The sequence below is a fragment of the Indicator indicator genome, chromosome 5 (genome assembly GCF_027791375.1).
Source record: "Indicator indicator isolate 239-I01 chromosome 5, UM_Iind_1.1, whole genome shotgun sequence".
NCBI classification, from domain to species: Eukaryota; Metazoa; Chordata; class Aves; order Piciformes; family Indicatoridae; genus Indicator; species Indicator indicator.
Genome location: NC_072014.1, coordinates 23,356,014 through 23,381,676, shown reverse-complemented (window position 1 = coordinate 23,381,676; position 25,663 = coordinate 23,356,014). Strand labels below are relative to the sequence as shown.

At 37.2% G+C, this 25,663-nt stretch overlaps 1 protein-coding gene across 1 annotated transcript in view; it reads right to left on the bottom strand.

The window, feature by feature from the left end:
* The window catches only part of GRB14 (growth factor receptor bound protein 14), a 55,766-nt gene that overhangs the window by 6,435 nt on the left and 23,668 nt on the right, over nt 1-25,663 (bottom strand). Inside the window, exons 3-9 of the mRNA XM_054381229.1 lie at nt 18,759-18,915; nt 12,100-12,221; nt 10,113-10,187; nt 3,823-3,960; nt 2,673-2,783; nt 2,391-2,486; nt 1,721-1,801 (exon numbers count right to left, since the gene is read on the bottom strand). Coding sequence (XP_054237204.1) covers nt 1,721-1,801; nt 2,391-2,486; nt 2,673-2,783; nt 3,823-3,960; nt 10,113-10,187; nt 12,100-12,221; nt 18,759-18,915 — 780 coding nt within the window. The remainder of the gene's footprint in view (nt 1-1,720; nt 1,802-2,390; nt 2,487-2,672; nt 2,784-3,822; nt 3,961-10,112; nt 10,188-12,099; nt 12,222-18,758; nt 18,916-25,663) is intronic.

Sequence of the window (25,663 nt, the reverse complement as noted above, 5' to 3'; positions counted from 1 at the left end):
AATAAATAGCATTAAAGCTTGGCCAAAAAAAAAAAAAATCTTTAAAGTCACCAAAATTCTTCCCAAAACCCAAACTTTACAAAATGAATTTTAATACAGATTGTAGTGACTCAAATCATAGAATCATAGAACTGTTTAGGTTGAAAAAGGCCTTTAAGATTATCAAGCCTAACCATCAACTGAACAATGCTAAGTTCAACACTAAACCATGTCACTAAGCACCACATTTTTTAAATACTTTCAATGGTGCTGACTCAAATATTACCAGGCACTGGAATATCAAATAATTAAAATAACATTCTGGCACTCTGTGCTACCGTACCATCAAGGTCTCAGATTTCTGTACTGTTAGCAAAGCTTCCTACTCCAAAACCAAAGCAGCTCTGTTTTGTTTCTGTTTGGCTGTAAGCACAAATTTAGCCAGAAACAGAAGACAGCAATTCTCTGGTTCATGGTAGTCTAAGGTCTGCCTGAGTAGCTGTAACCTGTAATGACCTTTGAAAAGTAAAAATAATAAGGGCAAAATAAGACAAAATGTTCATCTTTACTAAAGTGGAGGGAACTCTTGCGGCTGGTTGTAACTGAGGAATGTGAAACATGAATTTGTGCAATTCATTCCCAAGTTTATCCAATTTGCTTTTTAATTCATGAATTGTACACTAGAAGAACAGTGCTTACTACTGATTATAGATTCTGCCTGTGTTGGAAGCTATATGAAATAAAATGTACTTATCAATGTAGAGGTGAGGGAACCAGTAATGGCTCCCAGGTCCCTTATGAAAGCAGCAGTTGTCTACTGTAATAGCTTCACATAGCAGAAAGCAAAGACACAGTCAGTGTATTAAGCACTGTTTTGATGCAATGCCCATTAGTAATATCACTGAAAATTATTTTTGTGAACACTTATAATAGCAAATGCATTATTTAGGCATTTTAACAGGAAGAACTATAACAAAAGCTAAAAAAAAAATCCAACATAGAAATCACTGTGGCAAGTGCCAGCAGCAAGTGATTTTTACCCTACTTAGCCAACAAAACAAAAAAGAAGTGATATAAATCATTCACAAGAGAGTATGAAATCAAAAGTTTCATAAAGGACTGGGGTAACACATTAAAGGAAGGTACAACCTGATTCAATCCCAACTATCTGACTGAGGGATGGACATAAGACCTAGCACAGGATGCTGTTCCTTCAAAACCCAGTTCTTCCAGGTATAGTGTTCCACTGAAGTCCAGTCAGTATTACAGCAGCTAAAATTATCTCAAATACTTAATATGTTGTATTTAAAAAATAAAAGAATGGAAGTATTACTGTATACCAAAAAGGATTTGTTATAGCTTTCTTATTCATCATTCACAGCCTGTGTAACCTTAAAGATTTTGCTTCTTTTTTAACACATTTATAATTCAGCTGTTTTCAAAATCCTCTTTCTCTTCTTTTCGACAGTGACAATAAGCCAATGAACTCACCAAATTACTAGAGATTTGACAAAGGGGAAAAGCCTGTTAACTGTTCTGAACTACCCCATTTGTATTAAGAAAGTAAATTAATTCATTAGCTCTCTGTTTAAGCCTGACAGCCCTAAAGATTTCAGCAAGCTTTCGCACATGCAAAGCTTTGCAGATCAGATCAGTAGTACAGCTGACATAATTTACTTAAAAATAGCATGATGACAGAAACAATGTATTTATTCATGCAGCTACTGTGGAACGTACGTACCATAGGTGTTACATTCAACAGGCTACAGCCACCTCTACCTTGATATGGTTGCACATAATTCTGATACAGCTGCATCCCATACTAAAACCAGAAAATAACGTGGTTAGCATTTTAAATTACAAACCTAAGCCAGTAATTTTTTTTCAAGGTGTAAAAGATAACACATGCTTTTCTTTACTGCTACAAAAAAAATTAAAAAAAAAAAAACAGACCAGGGACAAATGCTGTTAGGATGAGGAAATGCACAACATCATGCTGCTGCCTTTATATATATGTACACTCTGCATTAAATACTACCCATTTAATAGACCAACTGACCTATTCCTATTGCCACAAACACATTTTAAAAACACATTATAAAGTTCCCTTCTTGTGTATTCTTGCCTTTGGTCAACATTTCTCAACAAGCTCTGATTTCAACCTGGTCAAAAATAAGCATATGGTAAGTATTTGCAAGACTGAGGCTTCGAGACATTGTCCCATTCCCTATAATGATTCCAATAATTTGGTCTCTCTGTGTTTGTTCAGATGAAGAAAAATAAGACTTCAGAGTACAAACTGGGTATTTCTGTTGCACAGGAACCTAGAATTACATCACATTCCTAACACATGGTATCAAATTTCACACAGTAAACTTAAGCAAGAACTTAACCTGGCACAGAAAAATTACCTTAAGCAACCTAATTGCAGTCATCCAACAGGTCCTACTTTGTTCATCATCTGCACAGAGCTGTTTCAGGTCTCTCGTTCCTCCTGATTTGTTAGGCTAGAAGGCCACAGCACAGTTTTTTAGCATTAATGCATATCTTGAAGATAATACCTGTTGAAATAAAAGCCACTAATTCTCCTATTTTATAATAGACAGCTGAATATTGTTTTCAAAAGCCTTAAAGAAACTTAAGCTTACCTATTGTGGCTTGCTTTAATATGTATCAGAATAGTAAGTTTGTACCTTAAAGCAGAATCCATAGTTTGTTGGTGCTCCAGAAATCTTTTTGCCTGTCAAAGACATGTACATATCACTATTGCTGAATTCGCAGAAAAACTGCAGATGTCTTGGCTCCTATAAAGAAGAGCAATGTAATACAGTTAGACTATTTTTAGCCAACCTCTCCAGATAAGAAGCTCAGAAGACTATATTGATTATCCTGTTCCAAAATACAGTCTTCCATTCTGCAGTTTGAACTGAGACAGCAGGAAATCTAGAGAAAACTCAATACTAATTTTATATTGCAGGGAAAAAACACTTTACTCTAATCAAAGAGTTCATTCTTCCAGAGAGGGAGAAAAATCAAGGTACAAGTGATAGAATTTCTAGGAAAATATACATTAATTCAAGCCACAACAATATTAGAGTAAAAGTCAAGTTTTGAGAGCAGCATGCATTTCAAACATCAAAACAAAACATACTTTCATAATCTGAAAAACAAGGTACTGTAGTAATTACTGTCCAGTGCTATTCATAACCATTATATTCATCATCTGAGGTTAAGTCAGGCACCAAACGAAAGAAACTTACTGAAGGATAGAGAAACAGCTTAGTGAATACTCTAGCAGTTAAACATATAAAAGTCAGAACAATAAAACCATTTTTAAAGTGTTTTATTTAGAAGGTGTCTCAACTCCAATGTATGCTGTCTGATATAATGAAGCCTAAACTACTGTCATGAAAAAGTGAAGTAATTAAATTAAAAACTGTCTAGTGACAAAATTTAAGAACTCTCAAAATCTTCCTGTAAATTCCTTTTATTAGTAGGTTTTTGTCTATTTTAGATAATGAAGTATTGTGTCCACCCTTCAGAGTACCTACTTACACTTCAGAATTTTAACTACTATTTTTAAATCCATTTTGAAGGGGAAAAATATTAACTAGAATGAAACAAAGTTATCAGGAAAAAATAAATTACTGTTTCTAAGACAATACTTTCTCAATTTTATATCTCAGTAACCCTCTACATATTATGTATAAAAAGGGAAAAAATAATCTATTTATTATCACTGTAAGTTGAAATTCAAACTTTGGTTACAAGTACAACAAGTGATAAATATATACACATATGCTCTAACTTTATAGTTCTCCCTCTCCCATTTTTTCCCCATACCTTAGATGTACCTTTAGTGGAAAAATAAAGACCAGATCTTCTTAAAAGAAAGTACCATTTTTTCCATGATTTTTTTCCCTGCTCCTTTGCATGCAAATAACCATGAATCTCAGGATATGTGCCAGAGCTTAGGAACATCTGAAAGAAAGTATCAGACACGCATTTTTCTTTTCACCTGAAACCAGCATTCTGTTTCATTAACATACTCAGACAGGAATAAGGGGAATAAACCACTAAATCCACTATCACACCACAGTAATTCAGTTATGATTGCATCTAATCCTAGTAAAGAGCACCTCTGGTTTAAGCTTTGTAGAATGTTACACAACTCCAAAGTACACTAAGCAAGTTACATATTGATATGGACCATATGGTTTGAAATGACAGTATTAGTTATGCGAGACATTGACTTTAGCAATGAAATCAGTGTAAAAAGCTCTCATCCCATGCCTCAGACCCTATTTACACATAAATGCAAATCAATGCTACCAACAGAAGAAAAATAATGCCATCACTCCCTTGCTTCTGTGTTACAAACCAGATAAGGGGACTGATCAGAGTAAAAGTTTGTTCAGCAAACAAACCACAAAATCTAAATCGTAAACCCATGCATGTCAGGTAGATATTAATCTTTTCAAAAGTAGGGAACTAAGGTCTTGGGGGCAGAAGTGATACTATAGTAAGTGTTTTAGGGGTTTTAATTGAACTAAAACCAGAAGAGGCTAGGCCAATCACTAAGACAGCTCCTGCCTCCACTCAGGATATTCAATGGCTTCTTTTTAGTCAGCTATTATCTTGCTAAGACCAAGTACACACTTACAGTCAGTCCGCAAAAGTTGACAACTCTGCTAACTTTATTCTAATTCCATGTGATGCGTTCATTGTTATTGCTCTTTTTTTCCAGTAAAACTACTCAGAACTATGACTCTCATCTAAACATACTAACCTAGAATTCTTCAATTTCCATATAAGCAAAGGAATCTCTACTATTTCAAAGCTCTTCAATGAACCTTGCCCCAGGCTGGCCTGCAGTATCATAAATACCATCTAGGCTTATATAGAGGTAGAGAACAAAGGATTTTCTGTTTGGCATATGCAGACTTCATTGCTACATTTTCCTCCTGTATACTGCCACTTGCAGAAAATCTCATCTGAGCACACAAAGCAACAGATTACCGGGCAAGGACCAAATTGCAGCAAAATGATGAACAGCATTCTGGAAATACACCAAAATTCTTTGGCCACTAAATAATGCAGCCGAACCAAGATACATGAGGTTTTGTTTACTCCTCTTTTCCCACCTTCCAGTCAGATCCACTGTACCACCTGTAGACCAACCTGAGCTAATTAAATCCAGCTGATTGGAATGCACCCACATGGGCAAGCTTCATTTAGCAGCAGGGCTGAGCCCTCTTGCCCAAGCTAGGAAGGCATTGTGAATAGCTTCACTGCTGTTCACCTGAATAGTTAAATTACGGTAAGAATACATATATCTACCTATATGAGCTGACAGCACACAGCCATGTGCAAATGTAGCTTCAGCTATTTTGTCCACACTGAAGCAGACCAGGAGGTCCTGGTAGGTGTTCCAGCCTGGTACTCTTCCCATTTGCCACATATTAACAAGCTTACTGATGGTGAATATAGAAAATACATATTTGAATAAGTATTTTAACCATAGAAACAAAGTCAAATGGAAGCTTTAGGAAAATCTACAAGAGTTAATGTACGTAAAAACAAAAGAGCATCTTTTTAGCCTTTAGTATCTCTTCTGAAGTTTAAATGAGTGATTGGCTCCTAGACTTCACAACTGTCTTCCCCACAATTTCTGCCATAAAGGTTACAAACCAGAAGAGCTGCCATGAAGAACGCTTTTGTTACTCAGCAAACAGGAGGAGCAATACAAAGCTCGGCTTCAACAGTCACTGTTGTATCTACACTGTCAATTAAAATAAAGCAGCAATAATACCAGGAAAAAAGGCAATCCTAGATTCATCTTTTTCTTTCCAAGACAGCTGATAACCATGTGAGAAAATATAACAAAAACAAGCTGTAGTCAAGACCATTAACTGTCAGAAGGAATGAGCAATAAAAGCATTTCAGAGAACTGAATGCCTGTAACAAACATCTAAACTAAACACAAACGGGGAAAAAAAAAAGAAGAAATAAAAAACACCAAGGACGTTTTCTGCCTTGTTTGTTTGTTGGGTTTTCTGTGGGTTGGTTTTGGCTGGAGGTGTTGTTGCTTTGGAGGTTTTGTTTGTTTTTTTTAATGGAGCTATATGCAATTTTATTATAGTGGGAAATGGATCCCTCTTTATGCAGAGAAGAATAAGAAAAGTCCTCAATATAGGAAGAAGAAGTAAGGAGAGGTAAATGATGGTATGCTGCAGACAAGGGATTGTTGGTCACATAATATGCAGAAAGAAGCTTGCACCCTTTGCCCTCTACAGTGAAACAGGTCCATGTCCAAGTGGAGGCCAGTGACAAGTGAAGTCCCTCAAGGATCAATACTGGAACCAGTCTTGTTTAACATCTTTGTTGGCGACATGGACAGTGGCATTGAGTTTGCCGACGACACCAAACTGTGTGGTGTGGCAGACACGCTGGAGGGAAGGGAGTGTCTGGAGAAGAGAAGGCTCTGAGGAGGCCTTATTGTGGCCTTCCAGTATCTGAAGGGGGCCTACAAGAAAGCTGGGGAGGGACTTTTTAGGGTGTCAGGTAGTGACAGGACTAGGGGGAATGGAGCAAAAATAGAAATGGATAGATTCAGGTTGGATATTAGAAAGAAATTGTTCACCATGAGGGTGGTGAGACACTGGAACAGGTTAACCAAGGAGGTGGTAGAAGCCTCATCCCTGGAGGTTTTTAAGGCCAGGCTGGATGAGGCTCTGAGCAAACTGATCTAGCATGAAGTGTCCCTGCCCACGGCAGGGGGGGTTGCAACTAGATGATCCTTGCATTTGATGACTGATATCTTCGAAGACGTGATAACAGCCAGTTATGATCCAGGCCAGTGCTACTGGGAATGCACAGGACTTTCCCCTGGATCTGCTGATAAATTCTGGGGGTACCGAGTAATTCTAGTGAAGAACTGATACTGGCTCTCTATAGGAGACAATACTTTCTGTGGTAGAGAGATTAAATAAATGGAAGCTTGAATCTTAAATCTGTGATGGCAGATAATGGGAAGAACTGAAAAACATGGGGCAAGAGTTGGCAACGGAGAAAGGGCAAAAGGAAAAGACTCTGCAGTAACTCCACTTTTCACAAAATTGGGAGTGTTTGTTTTTGTAATCCTTTGTATATATAACATTCATTTTTATGTTTATTTAGGAAGGACATATGCTCCCTTCTATAGTATGTTCTACATCAGGTGCAAGGGTTTTTACATTGTTCTAGGAGATGGCCTGGATATGTGCTATCTATAACACCTTTTTTTAATGTATTTGCATTATATTTAAATAGTTATTAGTAACAAGCCGCAAAATTTGGTCAGTCAAAGACTTGAACTCTGAATGGCAAGTCTACATATAGAACCTGAATATCAACTGCATCTATGAAACAGGGAGAAAGGAGAAGAGGAAACAAATCTATTCTTAAAGCAAAAGCAGAAAGAAGTGTAATTACCCAAGTAACTTCAACCTCCTATTTTGAAGGCATCACTGTTACAACACTGATACAGTGCATAGTGAAAAACAAGCTCCTACAAATAAAATTAAAGATTAAAAACCATAATTACAAAATTAAAGAAATTTTATTCACGAGCAAAAAGAAAAGGAAAGAAATATAGGATAAAATTTTGACCCTTCAAAGTAATTTAAAAAAAAATTAATTGACTTCAGTGAGGCAAAGATTTCATCTACTAACTCAGGACTCCATTCTGTCAATATTATCTATGCTGTGCAGTCTAGTCATCGGAAATGCTCTCATTAATAAGAATACAAAAGGATCTAGTATGTACATTAATTCATCTAAGAGTTGCTCCAATAAGAAGACAATGTTCTAAACAAGTTACAAGACCCATTTAAAATAACATTTAGCAAGAGTTTCACATCCAGTGAGATCAAGTGGATTAATTTGTTGACCATCTATTAAAAATGCTAATTCTCAAAAAAACAAACCACCAACCAACCCCCTCCAAATTCTGAAAATAGCAGATATTTCATTACTGTAGTGAGAGGGCTCACATTAAAATCTTCATACTACATCCATTTTTTGCATGTTTTAAAGGATTCAATTTGAAAAAAAAACCTAAAGCAAGTTCAAAATGATCCATACTGCCTACCACTAAGACATGTAAACACAGCATTTACCCCAGAGCAGCCACACTCTGAACAATAAAGTGACACACGTTTTTTTTTTAAAGCTGAAGATCTTCATGGCAGAGATTAAGCCTTTCTCTTTTGTAGACATAGACATTCAGTATATGTCACAACTGGTAATTTTACTTGGCACACGGTAAATGGGTAAAAGACAAGCCATCTTCATAGTTTTGAGGCTATTTAAATACTGTGATTAAAAGCCATCAACCAAAATACTCACTATTTCACCTTGTATGAAAATCAAGAGAAACACACTTGATAAATATTTTACTTGCTTACAGCTCAATTCACAAAAAAGCTATAAAACTGTCAGAAGTGATTTTTTAATCACTTGTAAGCACTGAGTTGTTAAAACTAATGTCTCTCTTGATACTTGACCAAGCACATCACAAATAATAACACAAGCCCATTAACTTGTCTTAATGAAAGTTTCCAAGGAAATAGCAACTCGCTGTAAACAACTTTCAGCTTCTGCTGAAACGTGCATACGGCAGCACAATTCTCAAAGGTATTCTCTGCTTTGTGCCTAATAAGTTTTATTTCATTAAACAAAACTAAACAGACAATAAAACACAAAATAGTAACTGAGGGAAGTTTGTAACAAATTTTTCAAGCTATCAGAATGGGATGCACTATATATATTTGAATGAATTTTAATATTACCCACAAGCTCTGCACATGTTCTACATGTCACAATATGGGCTTAAGGAAGTTCTGTGTAAGAGTATATGGAAAACATTTCCAAAGTGTTTTTTAAGTATTTCATTGCGTTTTTAGCAAAAAAATACTAAGTTCTGTTAACACAGCAACCATGATTTTCTAAATTAAATGTTTACATTGGACTGCAAAAATCTATCTGCTATTTAGGTAGCAAAAATGAATCATTTCGTTAAGATATGCAGCTTCTTCTGAGGTTAAGAAGTTTTTATTCAGCTTTGTAAAAATTATTTACCATATGTGGCACATGCCAATTATATTTAATTTTAAACATTTTTTTGCTATATTTAGAATAATCTTAACCTCCTAACATCCACTTCTATACAGATTTAACTATTTAATATACAAGAAAGTTTTGAGAATTACTTCTTTACTGTTTTTCATTTACTAGTGAATGCTAAAGTATTGATTATATATTTATTATATAGATACAAAACAATTTTTGTAATTTCTGGGGTTTTTTTTTTAGTTCTACCTTAAATATGTTTTGTTACTATGCCGCATTTCCAGTCATTCTTTACCCCTGAAACTCACATGCAGGGTTGTTGTCTTAAGATCAGTGAAAGTTCTTCTATTAATTAATTTTTCTAGTGACAAGCAAATAAGAATGATGTGAATGTTTCCACCTTTATTACTCATTTTTCCCCTCTTTGAGAGTAAGATGATGATCTCTGATATGGTCATTCTATGAAATTACTCCCACTGTAAATTAAAATCTCGTGTCTGCCTAAGATGACTAACGCTGAGTGACCTACCATATTTTTTTCAAAGACTGCAGTACCCTTCAGGCTAACAAATCATACTAGTCAGTCTAAGTTTTCTACTCATTAAGTTTAACCATTTCGTTCTTTTTAATATCCATTTGTATTACATTAACAGTTCCTCAATATTCTACAAAGGCCTGCTGTTAAGTATATGCCGAGTTCTGCAGCACTCCCCTTTTTACAGAGACAGGGTCTTTCACCTGAAATACCCAATAAAGGTATTAACCATTTTTACTGCCTTTTGTCTGGTTTGGCACTTGTTGACTCTGAAATTCTAAGTGTTGACATATAACAACTGCCTGAATTTGACACATCATTTCACAACTCTTAAGGAAAAAATAATTACTAACCGTGTTTTGTGCTATTCAAAACCCATCACTAGATCCAGCAGTGACAAAGAACTATTTTCATATAGCACAGACAATGGGAAATTCTGAGTTGTGCTGGCTTACCCTCATTCAAATTTAGTTCAAAGATTGCATACCTGTAATATCCCAGAGTGTCTTACAGCTGCATTGGTCTCACTTGGAAAAGATATCATATGATCTGGAAAAAATCTCTGTAACAATAATAATTCGTATCAAAGTTCCACAGCAATAAATATTAAATTCACTATCTCTCTTTTGGACCTAAGCTCTCAATGTGGTGCAAAACATTGCAGATTCTCTGATCCAATAATTTAGCTTACCTTAATATCATTTCTAAATTTGTGACATCCTACATATTATTTTCTGAAAAAGATAGAATTCTGAGAAAATATCAATGGTCTTCGAAAGCAAGAGAATTTCACACATCAGACCAAGTCATATTTTAGTACTTGGCCCTCAATGTTGTTTGTCTAGTAGTAATTTCTATTGCTACTGACATATAAAACTCACCTGGGGATTCAATATGCTACAAAGTAGGGAGGATATACATCAATGTGCTGAAAAGTGTATTGTTTCCTATTGTTTTCAGTACCCTAGAAACCTAGTAAAATATTTTGGAAGAATTTCCATTAATGGAGAGCAAGCTCTCTCAGGGTTTTTTAATTGTTCATTTTGTATGACATGAATATGAATTAACATCAAAATGTGACTATGGCTAAGAAGCGCATATTTAAAACACTAATTTCATTACCAGAGACAGCTTAAGGGGTAATTTATGTGCCAGATCTGCAGCTGGAGAATTCAATATAGTCATGGAGGTATAAACCAGCCATGAGTTTCACCATTATGAATAAAGTTATTGCTAGGCTTGGACAAGTTTGAAGCTAATATTCCCTTGATCTTCATTTTTAATAAAACTGAACTACTGGTAGAGTTAATTCATATCAACTTATTTCTGATAAAGCACTCTTGCTACACATGGGACCACAGTACCCAGGAAAATGACTCAACAGGAACAGTAAGGACACTGATTAGCTGCAACTGCTGATGCTAGTCACAGCTACATGTCTGCCACACTCCACAGCTGGTTCCATTCACTGGTTAAGCAACACACAAACACACACATTGTTTGAAAGCTTCTCTACTAGTTATAGACCATCTCAAGCTTAGAATTTTTCACTACTGTAGTAGTACCTCCATGTTGGAGGAGTCACTATGTACTATGTGAGCTCCACTATGTGGAGCAAGAAAAATACCCCTCCGATCACTTATATGTTTTGGTATCTTAATATTTACCTTTTCATCTTTTTCACAGGTAGGTAATTTGAGTTTCCTTCCATTTCTCACTTTCAAGTCCTCATATATTTCTGCTATTTCTCCCTTTGACATCTGAAACAAGTTGGCTTTATAAGAGCATTAGGAGTGATCCAAATACACCATGCATTTGAGCAACCAGGTGGTGAGTTTGTTTTGCTAAGCCAGGACTGCCTCCACGGCTTCTGCCATCAGCCAAGGTCTGAATCAGCAGCACTAACCTTTGGCAACATCCTTGAGTTACAAGTTGTTTTTACTCCTTTCCATTCCTTACATACACCAAACTTTGGGTTCACTTTCACTGACTCCTAATAGGTGATGCCCGCTTAAGGCCTTTTGTGTCAGTTGTCATTTAGCTGCAGCTGCGAGAAGCTGCCCTGAGGCAGTTCTGGGCCATAAGATTTCTTTTTCACTTAACAAGAAAATCATCTCTGCTACAGATGCCCCTCCTCACACTGCTTCATTTTATATTTTGTTGTTACTTGATGGAAACCACTCAATTTCAAAATTTTTCATTTTGTCACAGGTCCATGGGCAAACTTCAAAAAAGGTAAATCCAAATCTGCCTCCCTCACCCAAACCCAAAAAAGTATGTTTTACAATTGCAACAAAGGGACTGCCCAACAGTTACAGTTACATGACTACAATATATTCCTATATCCTACATATTCCCTCCCAAGCACACCTTTTGAATCATGTTGCATTACCAGCCTATCTGTGTGTAAGAGAAAAGAGTATTTTGCAGAAACAGAAATTGCACCACTTCACAGACAAAATGTTAGGACTTACCAGTGGATTTTTAAAAAATTCATACTTGGCATAATTTTTTCTAAAATACAGTTTGTTTTCCTCTTCCGTTACCCAATTTGACTGGACTTCCATTACTAATTCGTGGTCTTCTATAGCTCTTCCTGAAAAAAAAACCCAAACCAAATAAATTAAAGAAATCCAAAACGTGGCCTGGACCCAAGAGGCTAAAAGTAGAATGTGAAAACATCAAGGTCAAATAATAAAAATATTTAAATTAATTTAAATCAATAGAAAACACAAAACGAGCAATTTGAACACAGCCCATTAATCAGGTTCATTTTACACCAAATTACTGTTCCACCCCGCAGGTCACATGTGGGGTTTCTTGTTTGTCTTTTCTTATTCTTTTACAGGGGCAGCTGAAGGCTTTATTCCCTTTCTTGGCCAAATGCATGTTTCCCTTGTAGAAACCAAGCAGTTTCTGCTGTGACACATGGGGCAAGAAACTACTTCAACCATTCACCCAGCCTGTCTCAAGTGTCAGAAATGTATTTCTAATGCTCCTTTCTCTAATATGCCATTTGTAAAGCAAATGTTATCACAGAATATGTATCTGTTTGGAATAGACCTTCAGAATCACCCAGTCCAACCTCTGACCCAGCACTGAAGAGTCAACAATCAACCACATCCCTAAGTGCCAGGTCCACATGGCCACTTGAACACCTCCAGGGATGGTGACTCCACCACTACCTTGGGCAGACCATTCCAATGTTTGATAACCCTCTCTGTGAAGAAATATTTCCTAATATCCAGCCTAAACCTCCCCTGGTGCAGCTTGTAACCATTTGCTCTAGTCCTGTTGCTTGTCATCGAGGAGAAGATGCTGGCTCCCTTCTTGCTCCAACCTCCCTTCAGGTAGTTGTAGAGAATGATGAGGTCTCCTCTCAGCCTCCTCCTCTCCATACTGAACAACCCCAGCTCCCTCACACAGTCTCTGTAGGTCATCTGCTCCAGGCCCTTCATGAGCCTCACTGCCCTTCTCTGGATGTGCTCCTGCACCTCGACATCCTTCCTACAGTGAAGAGCCCAGAACTGAGCACAATACTTGAGGTGTGGCCTCATCAGTGCTGAGTACTGGGTGATGATCACCAGTTTCTGCTGGCCACAGTGTTTCTAATATAAGCCAGGATATCATTGGCTTTCTTGGCCACCTGGGCACACTGCTGACTCATATTCAGTCACCTATCATTCAATACCCCCTTGGTCCCTCTCCAAGTTGAAGCTTTCCAACTACACATCCCCAAATCTGTAGCTTACCATGGGGTTGTTTTGACCCACGTGCAGGACCTTGCACTCAGCCTTGTTGAACTTCACACAATTAGCCTTGGCCCATCAGTCTAACCTGTGCAGACCCTATTGTAAAGCTTCCTTACCCCCTGGCAGGTTGACACAGCCACCCAGCTTGGTGTCATCTGCAAACCTACTGAAGGTGCGCTCAATCCCCTCATCCAGATCATTAATAAATAGAGAACCTTTCTAGTTGGTACCAAGGATTGGTATGGAGGCCAAGGTCACTGCTGAATTTTGTGAATCACATTGGGGCTGCAGTAAGTAAAATGCCACACTGGCAAGGAGGAGCAGACAGTTCAAGTGACCCTAACACTGACCAGCAAGGTATTCCATTCCATAAATGTCATATTCAGTACAAATCTGAGGGATCATGAGGGTCAAGCTTTCTTCTTCAATGGCCAGTGTCCAAAGAGGACTCTTCTGCCTTTGATCTGAACCATGAGTTCCTAAATCCAGTTTCAGAATTCAGTTCCCATTTGCCACTGAGTTGTCTAGGGCTTCGCCAGTGCCTACCCACAGCATCAGTGGTGATGGTGACTAATTGCCATCCGGGGTTTGGATTTGATATTGGGTTTGTATATAGAATCTTAGAATCATTCAGGTTGGAAAATACCCTTGAGATCATCAGGTCCAACTAGCAACCCCACTCTACCACTATACATTTGCATACTTTTTATTAATTTTCATTAAAATTGTTTTACTTTTCTTTTCCAATTGATAAGTCCCTCTCCCTTAGCCCCTTTTCTCTTTGGGGGAGGGAGAGGGGCTGGAAGAGAGCATCTGTCACTCGTTTAAAGACCAGCCCAGCCCTAACCCTTGACCACCACCTCTTTTACCAGTCAGTACTTCATGATTCCACACTGTCCAATCTGGTGGATTACAGCTTTACTGTAGCCTGCAAATCCATAAACCTCTTCAAGAAGTTTCCAGGTATCAAATTTAGAGGCGATACACTCATACAGATACATTTCACCTCATCAGGAAAATATCAGGCTTACAAATAGCAGAAAACAAAGCACTCTCATAATCTATAGATAAAGGAGGGAAAAGTCAGACTGACATTTAATTTACTCCATTCTTCATTGAATTTAATCCATTCCTGAGCTCACAAAGACAGAGACTAAGGATGCCACATGAAGCTCACATTTTGTAACCAGATCAAATGAAAGAAACCCAACCCAACCCAAACAAAAACACCCAAAGCAATTCAGAGAACAAATAAAAAAGCCTCACAATAAAACAAAAAACCAAAAAACACCCAAACAAAAAACCCAAAACAAAAAAAAGGCAAACAACAAAACAAAAGGAAATCAAACAAAACAAACTCTGAAAAGTGAGCATTTTAACATCTTGTACCAGGTAAAGTAAAGAGACTAAACAACTATTACTCAAAACTAGCATTTGTTTTCCCATTCAGTTTTAGAGAGAAAAAGTACTCCTCTGGGATGACATTTAAAAGTCTTAAATGCTTGCCATTGTGACCATTTCCTCAGGACTTACTTCTTGGTACAAAAATAAGACATTCTGCATCGCCCCAATGGATGGGTAAGGATGCTAGTATTTCTTTATTTTCAAGGTGTCACATCACAGAATATTTTGCAATTAATTCAACTTACTCTCTTGAAGGAAATGAAACACTGAGTTACTGCTCTCCAAAACACAGCCCCGTAATCAAATTCCTAAACATTGCCATGCAAAATTTGCACTTTGATTCAGTTTAGATCACTTTTCTCTTTCAGCTAGGCTGCAAAGTTTCTACCTTCCTCTCTACCATGTTTTTATTACTACTACCTCTAACATGAAGAGTATCTGCTACATTCCAAAACAGAGTATCCTTAAGTATAGAAAGTAACTAAAGCACATGAAAGAAGATTTAACATTGAAGTGGATGAGAGAACACATTTCAGGTAACCTCCTCTCTAGCCATGCAGCAGGGGAAAAAAATAAACCAAGTAAATCCCAGAAAAGCCATTGCCTGGTACTGTTGCACAGACAGTGCTTTGTGAGCTTTCACACAGGCTGCCTAGAAGAGCGTAATTAGTGAGTAAAAATGAGAGGCTGAAACACGACAACAGTGTGTTTGGCCGAGCACTATCACCTACTCAAAGAAGGACCCTAGTACAAGTCAAGCTGCAGAAGTGAATGGAGAATTGTTTACAGTTAACATAAAAAATTCTCACTAAAAAAGCAAGCCTTTCAGGATTAAGACAGTACTTTCCTTGAAGAGAACAGCTATGGAAAACTGTTCTGTTTTCACAGCCTGCCCTCTACAGGCAGTTGCCGTGGAACTATAGGACTCCAGCACCAAGGTAGCTGGTGGTAAGGATGACACGGTATCATCCAAATCTAGGCGCTATCGAAGGCAAGGCTTCCAATAATCTCAGACAAGGTGAAAAACATCCACGAATTTTGTTTAATTCAATAGTCTGGAACAAAGAGGACATATACTAGAAGCATACAGTTCTGAAATACATTGAGATTTATAGTGCTGTAATAATTGTCATGCTTCAGATATTTGACGAAGAGCCCAGGCTGTTGCAAAATTTTGGCAGAAAGGCTGAGCACCCCAGGAGATGAGGCAGCAGCAGTGGGGTGTGCACAGCATGGGTGTCCCACAGCAGGCAGATGAGGTGTGCTGGCTGAGACCTCAGGAAAGCAGTGCAGATAGAGCCCTATCACCCCGAGTCAATGCCACCTGCTCAGCACTTGCCATGCAATGCAGTTAGGACACGGCCATGCTTTATGTTCAGAAACATAGCTCCACACTAAATGGCACAAGTTTGTGAAAACTGGAATATACAGGCTCTGGGCTTATGCTTTCTTTTAGGTGGGAGTTTAAAATTGTTATTCTTTTTTAACCTTCACATGCAGATATCTCCACAATGACATGAAAGCACACTCCAATGATGTAATTAACGTCTGTGCTGATTAAAAGCAGAACACTATGCTCAGCTTTCAACAATTCATGCAATTATATCTAATTCAGGAGTATTCAGACAGCTGTTAGATATTAAAGAAAATGTTCCCTAATTGATGAATGAATTATTAATCCCCATCATACTGGAATTTACATAGACACACACACTCAATGTACTTCTTTTTATACCCATTCATTTAACTTGGGAGCAGAAGAAAACTGTCCCAATTTCCATGGGTAAAACACAACATAATAAATAGCAAATAGCCCAAAACTAAATCATTCTTTGAAAAGTAGTTATCTAGAAAATAGTTCTAGTTTTTACATTAACAATTCACCTTTTTCCAAAATTACACCTCAAGCAGCTGGAGCAATCAGAAGACTACATGACAAATTCAGGCCTTCAGATCTGCATGCCAGCAATTTGGAAAATTTCACAATCTTCACTAAGCACCTTCACTAACAACCTGATATTGAAATCTTCCAAGGATTCCTTCAGACTGAAGCAAACACTGTTTGACAAAAACTGTACCATGCAAATAAATAAACCTGGAGAAACAATGCCACTATTGTTCCGGCACAGTTTGTCAAAAGTATCTTCTTAATAGCTACTATACTACTTAATCACCAACCACACTATAAAATATAGAAAATATCTCTACTGTTTATATAGTAGTATTGTCTAAAGCCATTTTTATCCCTTCTCTTCTGTAGCAGTCAGTCATTTACAGCCTCAACTCAGATTTAACTCTGACCTTACTCCAAGTCGGAAGCATCTTACAACTGATACATTCAGCACAAAAGGTTATAAATATCTTTGAAATGTTACAAAGCACAGGGGAAAAAACCCTGAAAACTGTTTGTGGCTGCTTTTGTAGGATAAAGGAGCAAAAAAGGGCAGAAAATGGTTTGTGGTTTTGTAGTTCATTTTTAAAATACATCTGTTAATACAGTTAAGAGATGCACAGTCAACTTTACTTTACACAAATGCCCAAGTCCAGATTGCCTAGATTCATACACAGAAAGGGAGTTGAACAGCTTGTAGCCATATACAAATATCCATGGTGTGCATGTGGATTGTTTGTGGGTTTTTAGTTAGTGGTGTGTGCTTTTTCTAAAATCAAGAGTACTGGAGTTACCAGGTACCCTAGCAGTCTCTTCTGACAATTAAACACTCAAGGACTTTTCTATGTATTTTAGAATATAGAAAGGTACCCTGAGAAAGAGGATGAAAATATCCTCTTTCTTAAGACACACTGTGCACTAACAGCTGGAACTGCCTTTGAGGTTGCAGAAGAAGTACTATCTTTGGTAACTCTAGTACAGTGCCAAAGTTCCAAAATAAAACAGGAACTTTGAGTGACATTAAATTAAAACCAGATTTTTACAGCATTTGTCTCCTAGTAGCTTCTTCTGGTATAACTCCCTATCAAAATCAAACACAATGTGGTACTGAATAGTAGTGCTGTAAAAGGAAGTAAGACTGTCAGACTAGAGTATCAGTTCAATACTACATCCCAGCAGCGAGCTTCAAAATTCATCTTTTGCTGAGTGAAGTCTTTCCTCTGTTCTGTGGGTTTTTTACATCTCTGCAAACATCCTCTTTCTCCCTATATTTAATTTGTCTCACTGTGTTTTCATAGTGCAAAATTACACCCATATAACACAAAAAGGAACAGAGACCAGAAGTTATAGTTGTGTTCTGATACCACAGATTACACCTTTTTAACTGTACAATAGAAAAAGACTAGAGGAACACTGATGATGTAGGAGTTCTGAGCATTTCATTTCCAGCAATCTAAAATACTATGCATAAAGTCAATCCAACAGTTCACTGGTACCTAACTAGAAGTTTAGAAGAATGGGTTTGTTACGCTTTTTAAGTAGTCCTTTCCCAGAGTCCACAATAAATCTACCCAAATTGACTGTATTGAAGGAAAATACTGACAGCCTACTCTGATGTTGTTTCTGAAGACTGAGCATATTGTCCAGACAGAGTAGCACTATGTAACCATGTTCTGCCTTTGATGTCAAAGATTTCATTCAGATGTTTTGGGAAGAACAAAGACTTTATTTGCAATTAAAACAATCCAAGTCTCACTAAAGATAAGCAAGAAACACCAATAAAAGAGGAAGAACTGCCAAAGAAAAGCAAGGAAGAATGAGGGAAAACCTTAATAGTCAGTGCCTTCCAAATCACTTTTATGGATGCAGATCAAGCAGTGTGAGAAAATGTACTATAACAAAATGTACTTTATAGCAATGCTTTCAAAAAAAGAGAAACAGAAGCAACAAACCTCCAAACAAAGAAATTCATACAAGCCCTCCTGTCATTTTGCATCCAAGTCTTTCTATTACAATTGCACTTCTACATGAAAATGAAAACCAAACACCTTATTTACTTCTATGCCATTGTATTGCATAGTCTTACCTAAACCTGAGTGGGTAAGCTGTTCAAACAGAGTCCAGCTGTGGTCATCAGTATAATGGTTCTTCAATATTAACAGTTGACATACATCCCTGGCTGTTATATCACTTGGTACTTCCAAAGTTCTGCTTGTATCATCTTCACTATACACTTTAATTACCTGCAATGAACAAAAAAGGTTAAACATCTGGAAGTGTAATCTTTGATTCAGTTAATCCAAATACGTCCCACTCTCAGCTTCATGACTGAGGCAAGAACCTATACACACAGGATGCAATACTAAAGACAGCCATTTCTCTCTAGTTCAATGGAGTAATGCAGAGTAAAACAGCTGAGCAAAGCATATCCCACTTCTAAACTTGGCTGCTTGCCACAGGACCCTAGACAGATGGGTGCATTTACTTTAAAAAAACGGACAGGTGAATAAACCCACTGAAACTACACATTCTTATGTAAGCTAAAGAAGAAACCACAGAGGATAAATAGTGAGAATCAAGAACTCTAACTGGAGAAAAAATTGATAAAGTTAGTTAATTTAGAGAACAGCAATCAGATTTGAGGTGCTCACGATCCTACAGGCAGTAAAAACAGGGAATGCTACAGAGCTGTTTCAAATTTTGACAACGGAAGGGGCAGGGGGAGCAATACAAACTCTCATAACATCCTTGTCATTTTCACTTTTAAATTTTGCTTTAAAATTTTATTTTTCAACATCGATCCACATTTTAGAGTCCTGCAGAATGGATGTCCACTATGTTCTCGAAGAGACAAAGCTAAGCCTGCTTACATTTAGGGGCTGAGAAAGTCTTATTGCATATTGACTGTTTGAAAGAAGGCACTGGTTATGTTTTTTCCTGTATTTTCTTTCTTTCTCTGAAGGAGAATTAATCAAACAAATCAGTGAATTGGGTGGAATTGATGCAAATCACTAGTACTTTATCTTCAAAAGCTCTGCACAGTGACTGATCCAATCAAAGTCAACAAAGAAGGGCTTTTTTGTATAAGAACAGAAAATAATTTCATACTCCTCACAGGAGTCAAGAAACTCAACACTCTGTTGGATTTCCTCTATTTCTCACTTTTTAAAAGTATACAAAACAGAAAAAGTGAAAATTATTTAGGCTCCTGACACAAGGATAGACTCTTGTCTGTGGTACTGTGTGTTGGAATAGTAACAGAGTTCCTAAAATAAATCAGGTATCTGAACAAACAGGGAGGTAAACATGAGCAGTAAGTACAGAAGATGTGATGTAACGTTAAACATCTCTAAGTCTTTTTTTACTCTTTGTATTTTCAAGCAAGCATTTTCACCCAGAAACAACTCAATGTCAAGAGACTAGGAAGTGAATATATGAACTCATCTGTAAGAATGGAATTTATTCCCCAATATTTACATTTTCCAGTATTGTGAAGTAACAGCAAGCAACATTACTCCCTCTCTCCCAAAACAGTAGAAGTCTGAATGTCCAAACCTGATGCAGTGCCTGGTGTGTACTATACAAATGAAAAGGTGAAGCAGCTTGCTTGCTAGTGACAGTCTGGCCACAACATCAAGGAACTCAACACAGATGAAATACCTTGCCCACCATGTCTGTGCCAAACATCCTCAAGACAAAGGGTGTCCAAGATGTTTTTGATTTATCTCAAAAGTCCTCCTCTCAGTTTGTTCGATCACACAAACTTTATGCACAAAACCTAAATACCACTGTAAACCCTTCACTAAACAAGTTTAAGTTCTTACTTGAAGGTAAATGAGCATGTTGTCAGTTAGTCCTTGATTACTCCCTTACTAAACACATGCTCATTTCAAGCATCTAATAAACAATTAATGTTCAACATACTGCTGCCCTAACATGCTCCAGCAGCTCCTTCCCCATTTTGTGCTGAAGTTGGTAGGAAAGTGAGCATGGAGCTGCAACTCTATTTTCTGCCACCTGCTGCCCTCCCACTAATGGCAAAAATCCAATTTTTTTTTTAATTACTCCCAGTGGGATGGGAAGGAGAATCAGGAGGAAAAGGCAAAATACTGTGGGTATTGAGATACGGAGAGTTTAACAGAACACCACAAAGAGAGAAGAGACAACAGGAACAGCAGTAATACTAATGAAATAATATGTAAAGCAAGTGATATAAAGCACAGCACTCACCCCACCTGATGCCTGGCCCTGCCCTGACTGCAGCACCTTACTGAATTGTGAGTCCTACCCACCTCTTCCCTTGTATTGCAGGCAAGACATCAATATGGTATGGAATACCACACTGGCTGTCTCAGCTGACCATCCGGGTGTGGCCCCCACCCAGATTCTCATGAAAATTAACCCTATTCTAGTCAAACTTAGGACAATGTTTTAGCTAATAATGATGAGAGTTCCACATCAGGTTCAACCTTCCTTGAGATAACACTGATATCCAGGATACAGCAAACATTAAAATCACACTTCTAAAGTGGTGAAAATCTCTCTCTGGTGATGAATGAGTCACCTCAAAGCAAAATCTTCATGGGAAAACTGGCACACCTTGGAGGAAGTCAATCCAAAGTTTTCACATGATTTAGCTACAGCCCAGTAGTTAACGTTTAATACAAACAGCAAAAATGCCACATTGATATTGAATTTGAAGATCAATACTGCCAAAGCAGCCATAGTTGATGGCTATGGTTGGCTTTATGTCTATGCTATGCCATTGTTCCCACTGTTAAGCAAGTGAGACCAGTATCAACGTGGCCTGCTTGCAGTGACGTCTTGTTCCACACAGACAACTTACTGAAATTCCCACTCCAGTCACACAGAAAGGCTGTTCTGCAGTTCAGGATAAACCAGCATGAATTATTTAAATTCTTGCAGCATTTACAAGGATTCAAAAATGAAATTAAGAGGCTTCTGAGAGAGTATGCTGTGAATGGGATGGAGGGCTATACAGGCGAGTAGACAAAGCAACATCTTATCACCTTAACACGTGTCCAACTCTGGGTAGCACTGAGGGGCAGGGGCAGCTCCACTTCCCCCTCCAGCAAGTTTATATTAAGCTGAATTTAAATTATTTTACAGATTGATGTGCCAGAAAAGAGAGTGACAGTAGAGAAGGGGAAAGGAGAGAATGAAAATGGTTTTCCTAGTATTGGACTTGATGATAGTTGTAGGACCCTTCCAAGTGAACTGTTCTATTTCTCAATACTCTTGAAACAAAATCTGTGTGAGAATCCACACCAGCATGCTGGCTAGGGACCCTGCCAGCATGTACTTGCAACTACAGTTTCCTCCAGGTACTCATTTAAGTTAGGTGGTGAGCTTGTTTTAGAGCAAGAGCACGTACAGCCCATGCTGAGGCCCTTGACAGATGATTTTTACAGAAATTCTTTTTAAAAGGGTTAGGAGTCACAGTGCAGATGACTAACCTCATATTGCTGAAGAAATAGAAAAAGACTTTTTAAAATGCTGAAGACAGCAACACAAGTCATGATAATGAGCTGCCTGCAGCCATTCAACTCAGGGAGTGAAAAGCCTTGGTGGTGGCCTTGGACTACAGGAGCACAGCTAAAACAAAACAAAGCAACACCAAAAAAAAGCAATGGAAAAAAACCCTCTCAGTTCATATTCTCTATGAGTATTCTCAATCAGCTTTCTCAGTACAGGGAAATAAATCCTGTACAAGTCTAAGACAACCCCTCACAGCCATGGCATGTGCTACCTTATAAAACACAAATGCTGTGCCCTTTTTCTCTTCCTTGTAAGGGGTTCAAATACAGCAGAAGACAACAGACAGACAGTTACCTAATAGGCCCTTCTGAACTTCTGTCACAATTTTGGTTTAATGAATTGAATGTGATGGTGTAGATCTCATCAGTGAGAGTGACCTTTGAGGGGGGGTTTAATTAGAAAAAGTTGCTCAGTCTGTGCTTTCTGCTGTGTTGGAAGCAAAGCCTCTTGTAGGATTTGCAGGAAACATATGTTCCAAGAGAACTGGATCAGATGATAAAGGATAAATTCAAACCTACTTTTTCCTTGAAAATATGTTGCAATAGATACTTCTCTTCCCGGAAGTAGAGGACGCTCCAAGAAATAAAGGGTGGCAGGATAACACTAAAGATGCAGTTATGCTGATCTCCTACAAAGATGAGGAAGCCTGATTGATGACTACTATGTTTTTATTAGCAATTATCATCATGCATTAGGCTGGCCACTTTCTTCCATTCTTTCCCCTGAAAATCTGTCTGAGAAGTAGGACACAAGAAAAGAGCTGCTAATCGAGAACAAGCTGCCATTACAGTTTTCATTACCATACACTCTCCAGCTATTTAACTTCCCTTCACTATACCTGTAAGTAGACAAAAAAGTTGCCTCAGTAGTGCTCAAAACTTCTTGCTTGTCTAGTTTATAAATAAGAGGCTTTAGACAGCTTCCATTTCGGCTGTTGGAGGTAAGAAATTGGCAGCTCCAACATCTTCATATAAAAGCATCAAGCTGAGCATGACAAGAATTGATCATTTTCACTGCCCATGAGAGCAGGTAAGGAGGTACAGCTTTCTTAAGCATCCTCTTTCCATTTTTCAGTATATTACAAATCAATCAATATCCCAGAAGTATGTGCAATATGTCTTTTTCCTTCAAAAAATTATTTTGATAAGAAGTGTTGCTTCACAATAAACTATTATTGTTTCATTGATCATCTGAACTCAGAATGTAAAAAACAATGTCAACAAATATAATGAAGTATTTAGCACAGAAAAGGAAAGAGAACACCTTGACTTTTATACTAAAAATTAATTAGAAGGAGCAAAAAAATATCGGAAACTAAAAGAATACATAAAATTTAAGAACGCATAAGGTAATCATTGTGGGAGGAGGGAGGAGCAAGAGAAGCCTGGACTACACTCTCTCAAGTCTTCTACACTCAACTGTCATCTCCACTACAGTAATTAATGTGTTTTATAGAATTTAAAGAGATGTCCAAGTCTAATTCTTCAGTATCTTCAAGCCATCTGTTTTGGAAATTCCAATCTGCAGAAACAGCACAAACATATGGAACGACCATACCCCGCACTAAGGAATTTCAAACCAAGTCCTAATGTAAAAAATGCCAGGTAGATCCAGGAGAAAAAGAATCACTCAGGACGTGGAGTCAGTGTTTAGGTGACTACATCAAAATGACCTGGCACTTAGACAATTCTTAATATTTGTATATAGCCTTCAAGGCAGTAGGTGGTCAGCATCTTAAAAAAAATCAATAGAAATAATCAGGTAACTTTTATTTCTAGATATACAAGCACCTAACTTTAATTTATCATTTATGCAATTATTTCTCCCCATCAACAAAACATTACAATTTTGTACCAGCATTACAATTTCAGACACATTTATGATAAATGCAGTTATTGTATGCAAAACCTTAAAAATTCTTATGCTCCAAGGTGCCACACTACCACTGAGAACCTGCCTGATACTGTGCTAGCCTCTGCCTTCAGTGTTGAAAGGCTACTTGCCTTTGTTCTCCAGCTTCCAACCCTGCCCCTTGTTAGACAAAACTTTTCTTGTTTATTGATACTGGCAGAGGATAAGGGAATTTGGAGTGTATTTGGATTGCACTTGGACATTTCTAGCATTTTGAACTATTTTATGACTTGTAGCAACAGTCTGTCTTAGTTTCTAGAGAGAGAATCAGCAAAATTTTGCATTTATAAAAGAAAAAGTTAAGTACAAGTAAACTCACAACTGATTAAGAACATAATCCTTTTAGTAAAATTTACTATCATGTGTGAATGCAAGACTTGTCCTTTAAATACCCCAGCATACAGTTTAAAGATTTCTCTAGTAATTCATTAATTTATTGACTCAAAACCCAATGAAGATTTTAGAAATATAGTTAGAAGATACTTAAAAAAAAAAAAAAAGTTTAATTTCATGGTAACAGTATGTGCACATTATCAACTAAAATAATTTCTATTTATTTTCTCTAGTATTCTTCTGATAGTTTATTATGACATTATGGCAATTGTATATATTCTGTAGCCCATGCAGACACTCCCCTCCCTCACTCTTAGTCTGGAATCTGTGCCCTATCTAATCCACAAAAGATTGACCATTGCATGAATGAAAACAAAACAAAACAACAAAAAAACCACACAAATTAACTAAAGAGCAATGTGAAGAAGTATATTTGAGATTATCTATAGGCATAAAAGTTGTAATTCTTAGTTTTAATATATGTATTTGCCATCTGACTTTAGTCAAGTCAGTATTAGTCCCTCAGTTTCCTTTTTGTAAAATGGGGCAGGGGAACTGAAAACTGCTCCTGTACAGCAGGGCAACAGATTTAACTCATTAATATTTGTAAAGCACTATTCTCTCATATGATTACTGCTTTAGATGTGTAAATATATTGTATTATAAAAAAGGAGGTTAAATTATGCAGATCTCCAAATTATAATAAGCTTTGTGCAAAAATATACCAGCAAAGTTCTTTCAAATGAAGGTTATGACAATCACATTATGGTATTAGGAAAAATGGCAGAATGAGGACAATGCTGACAGGCAAGAGATAACGTCAGTAAAACTGAAGAGAAACAAAGTTGGAAAGAAAACAGAAAAGTTAAAATATAAATATCATTAATTAATCCTAAATTTCATATGCTAACATTTTCAATATTGGTCAAAAGAAGCAAAATACCACTATAAATAGTAATAAAAGTGTTACAGAACAGTTCAGTTCTCTGTATAAAAATGAACACAAGGCAAGGTCTAGAGAAAGAAAATTCCACATTCTGGACAATTAACTCATACTACAACTACTTTTAGAAAGTGAGATTATTGTTAAAGGTATGACAACTATAATTACATGATACTTTGTTAAAAGAGTTGCTGTAACTGGAGAATTATTTAACAGCTACATTGTTAAAATTCATCATACACTGA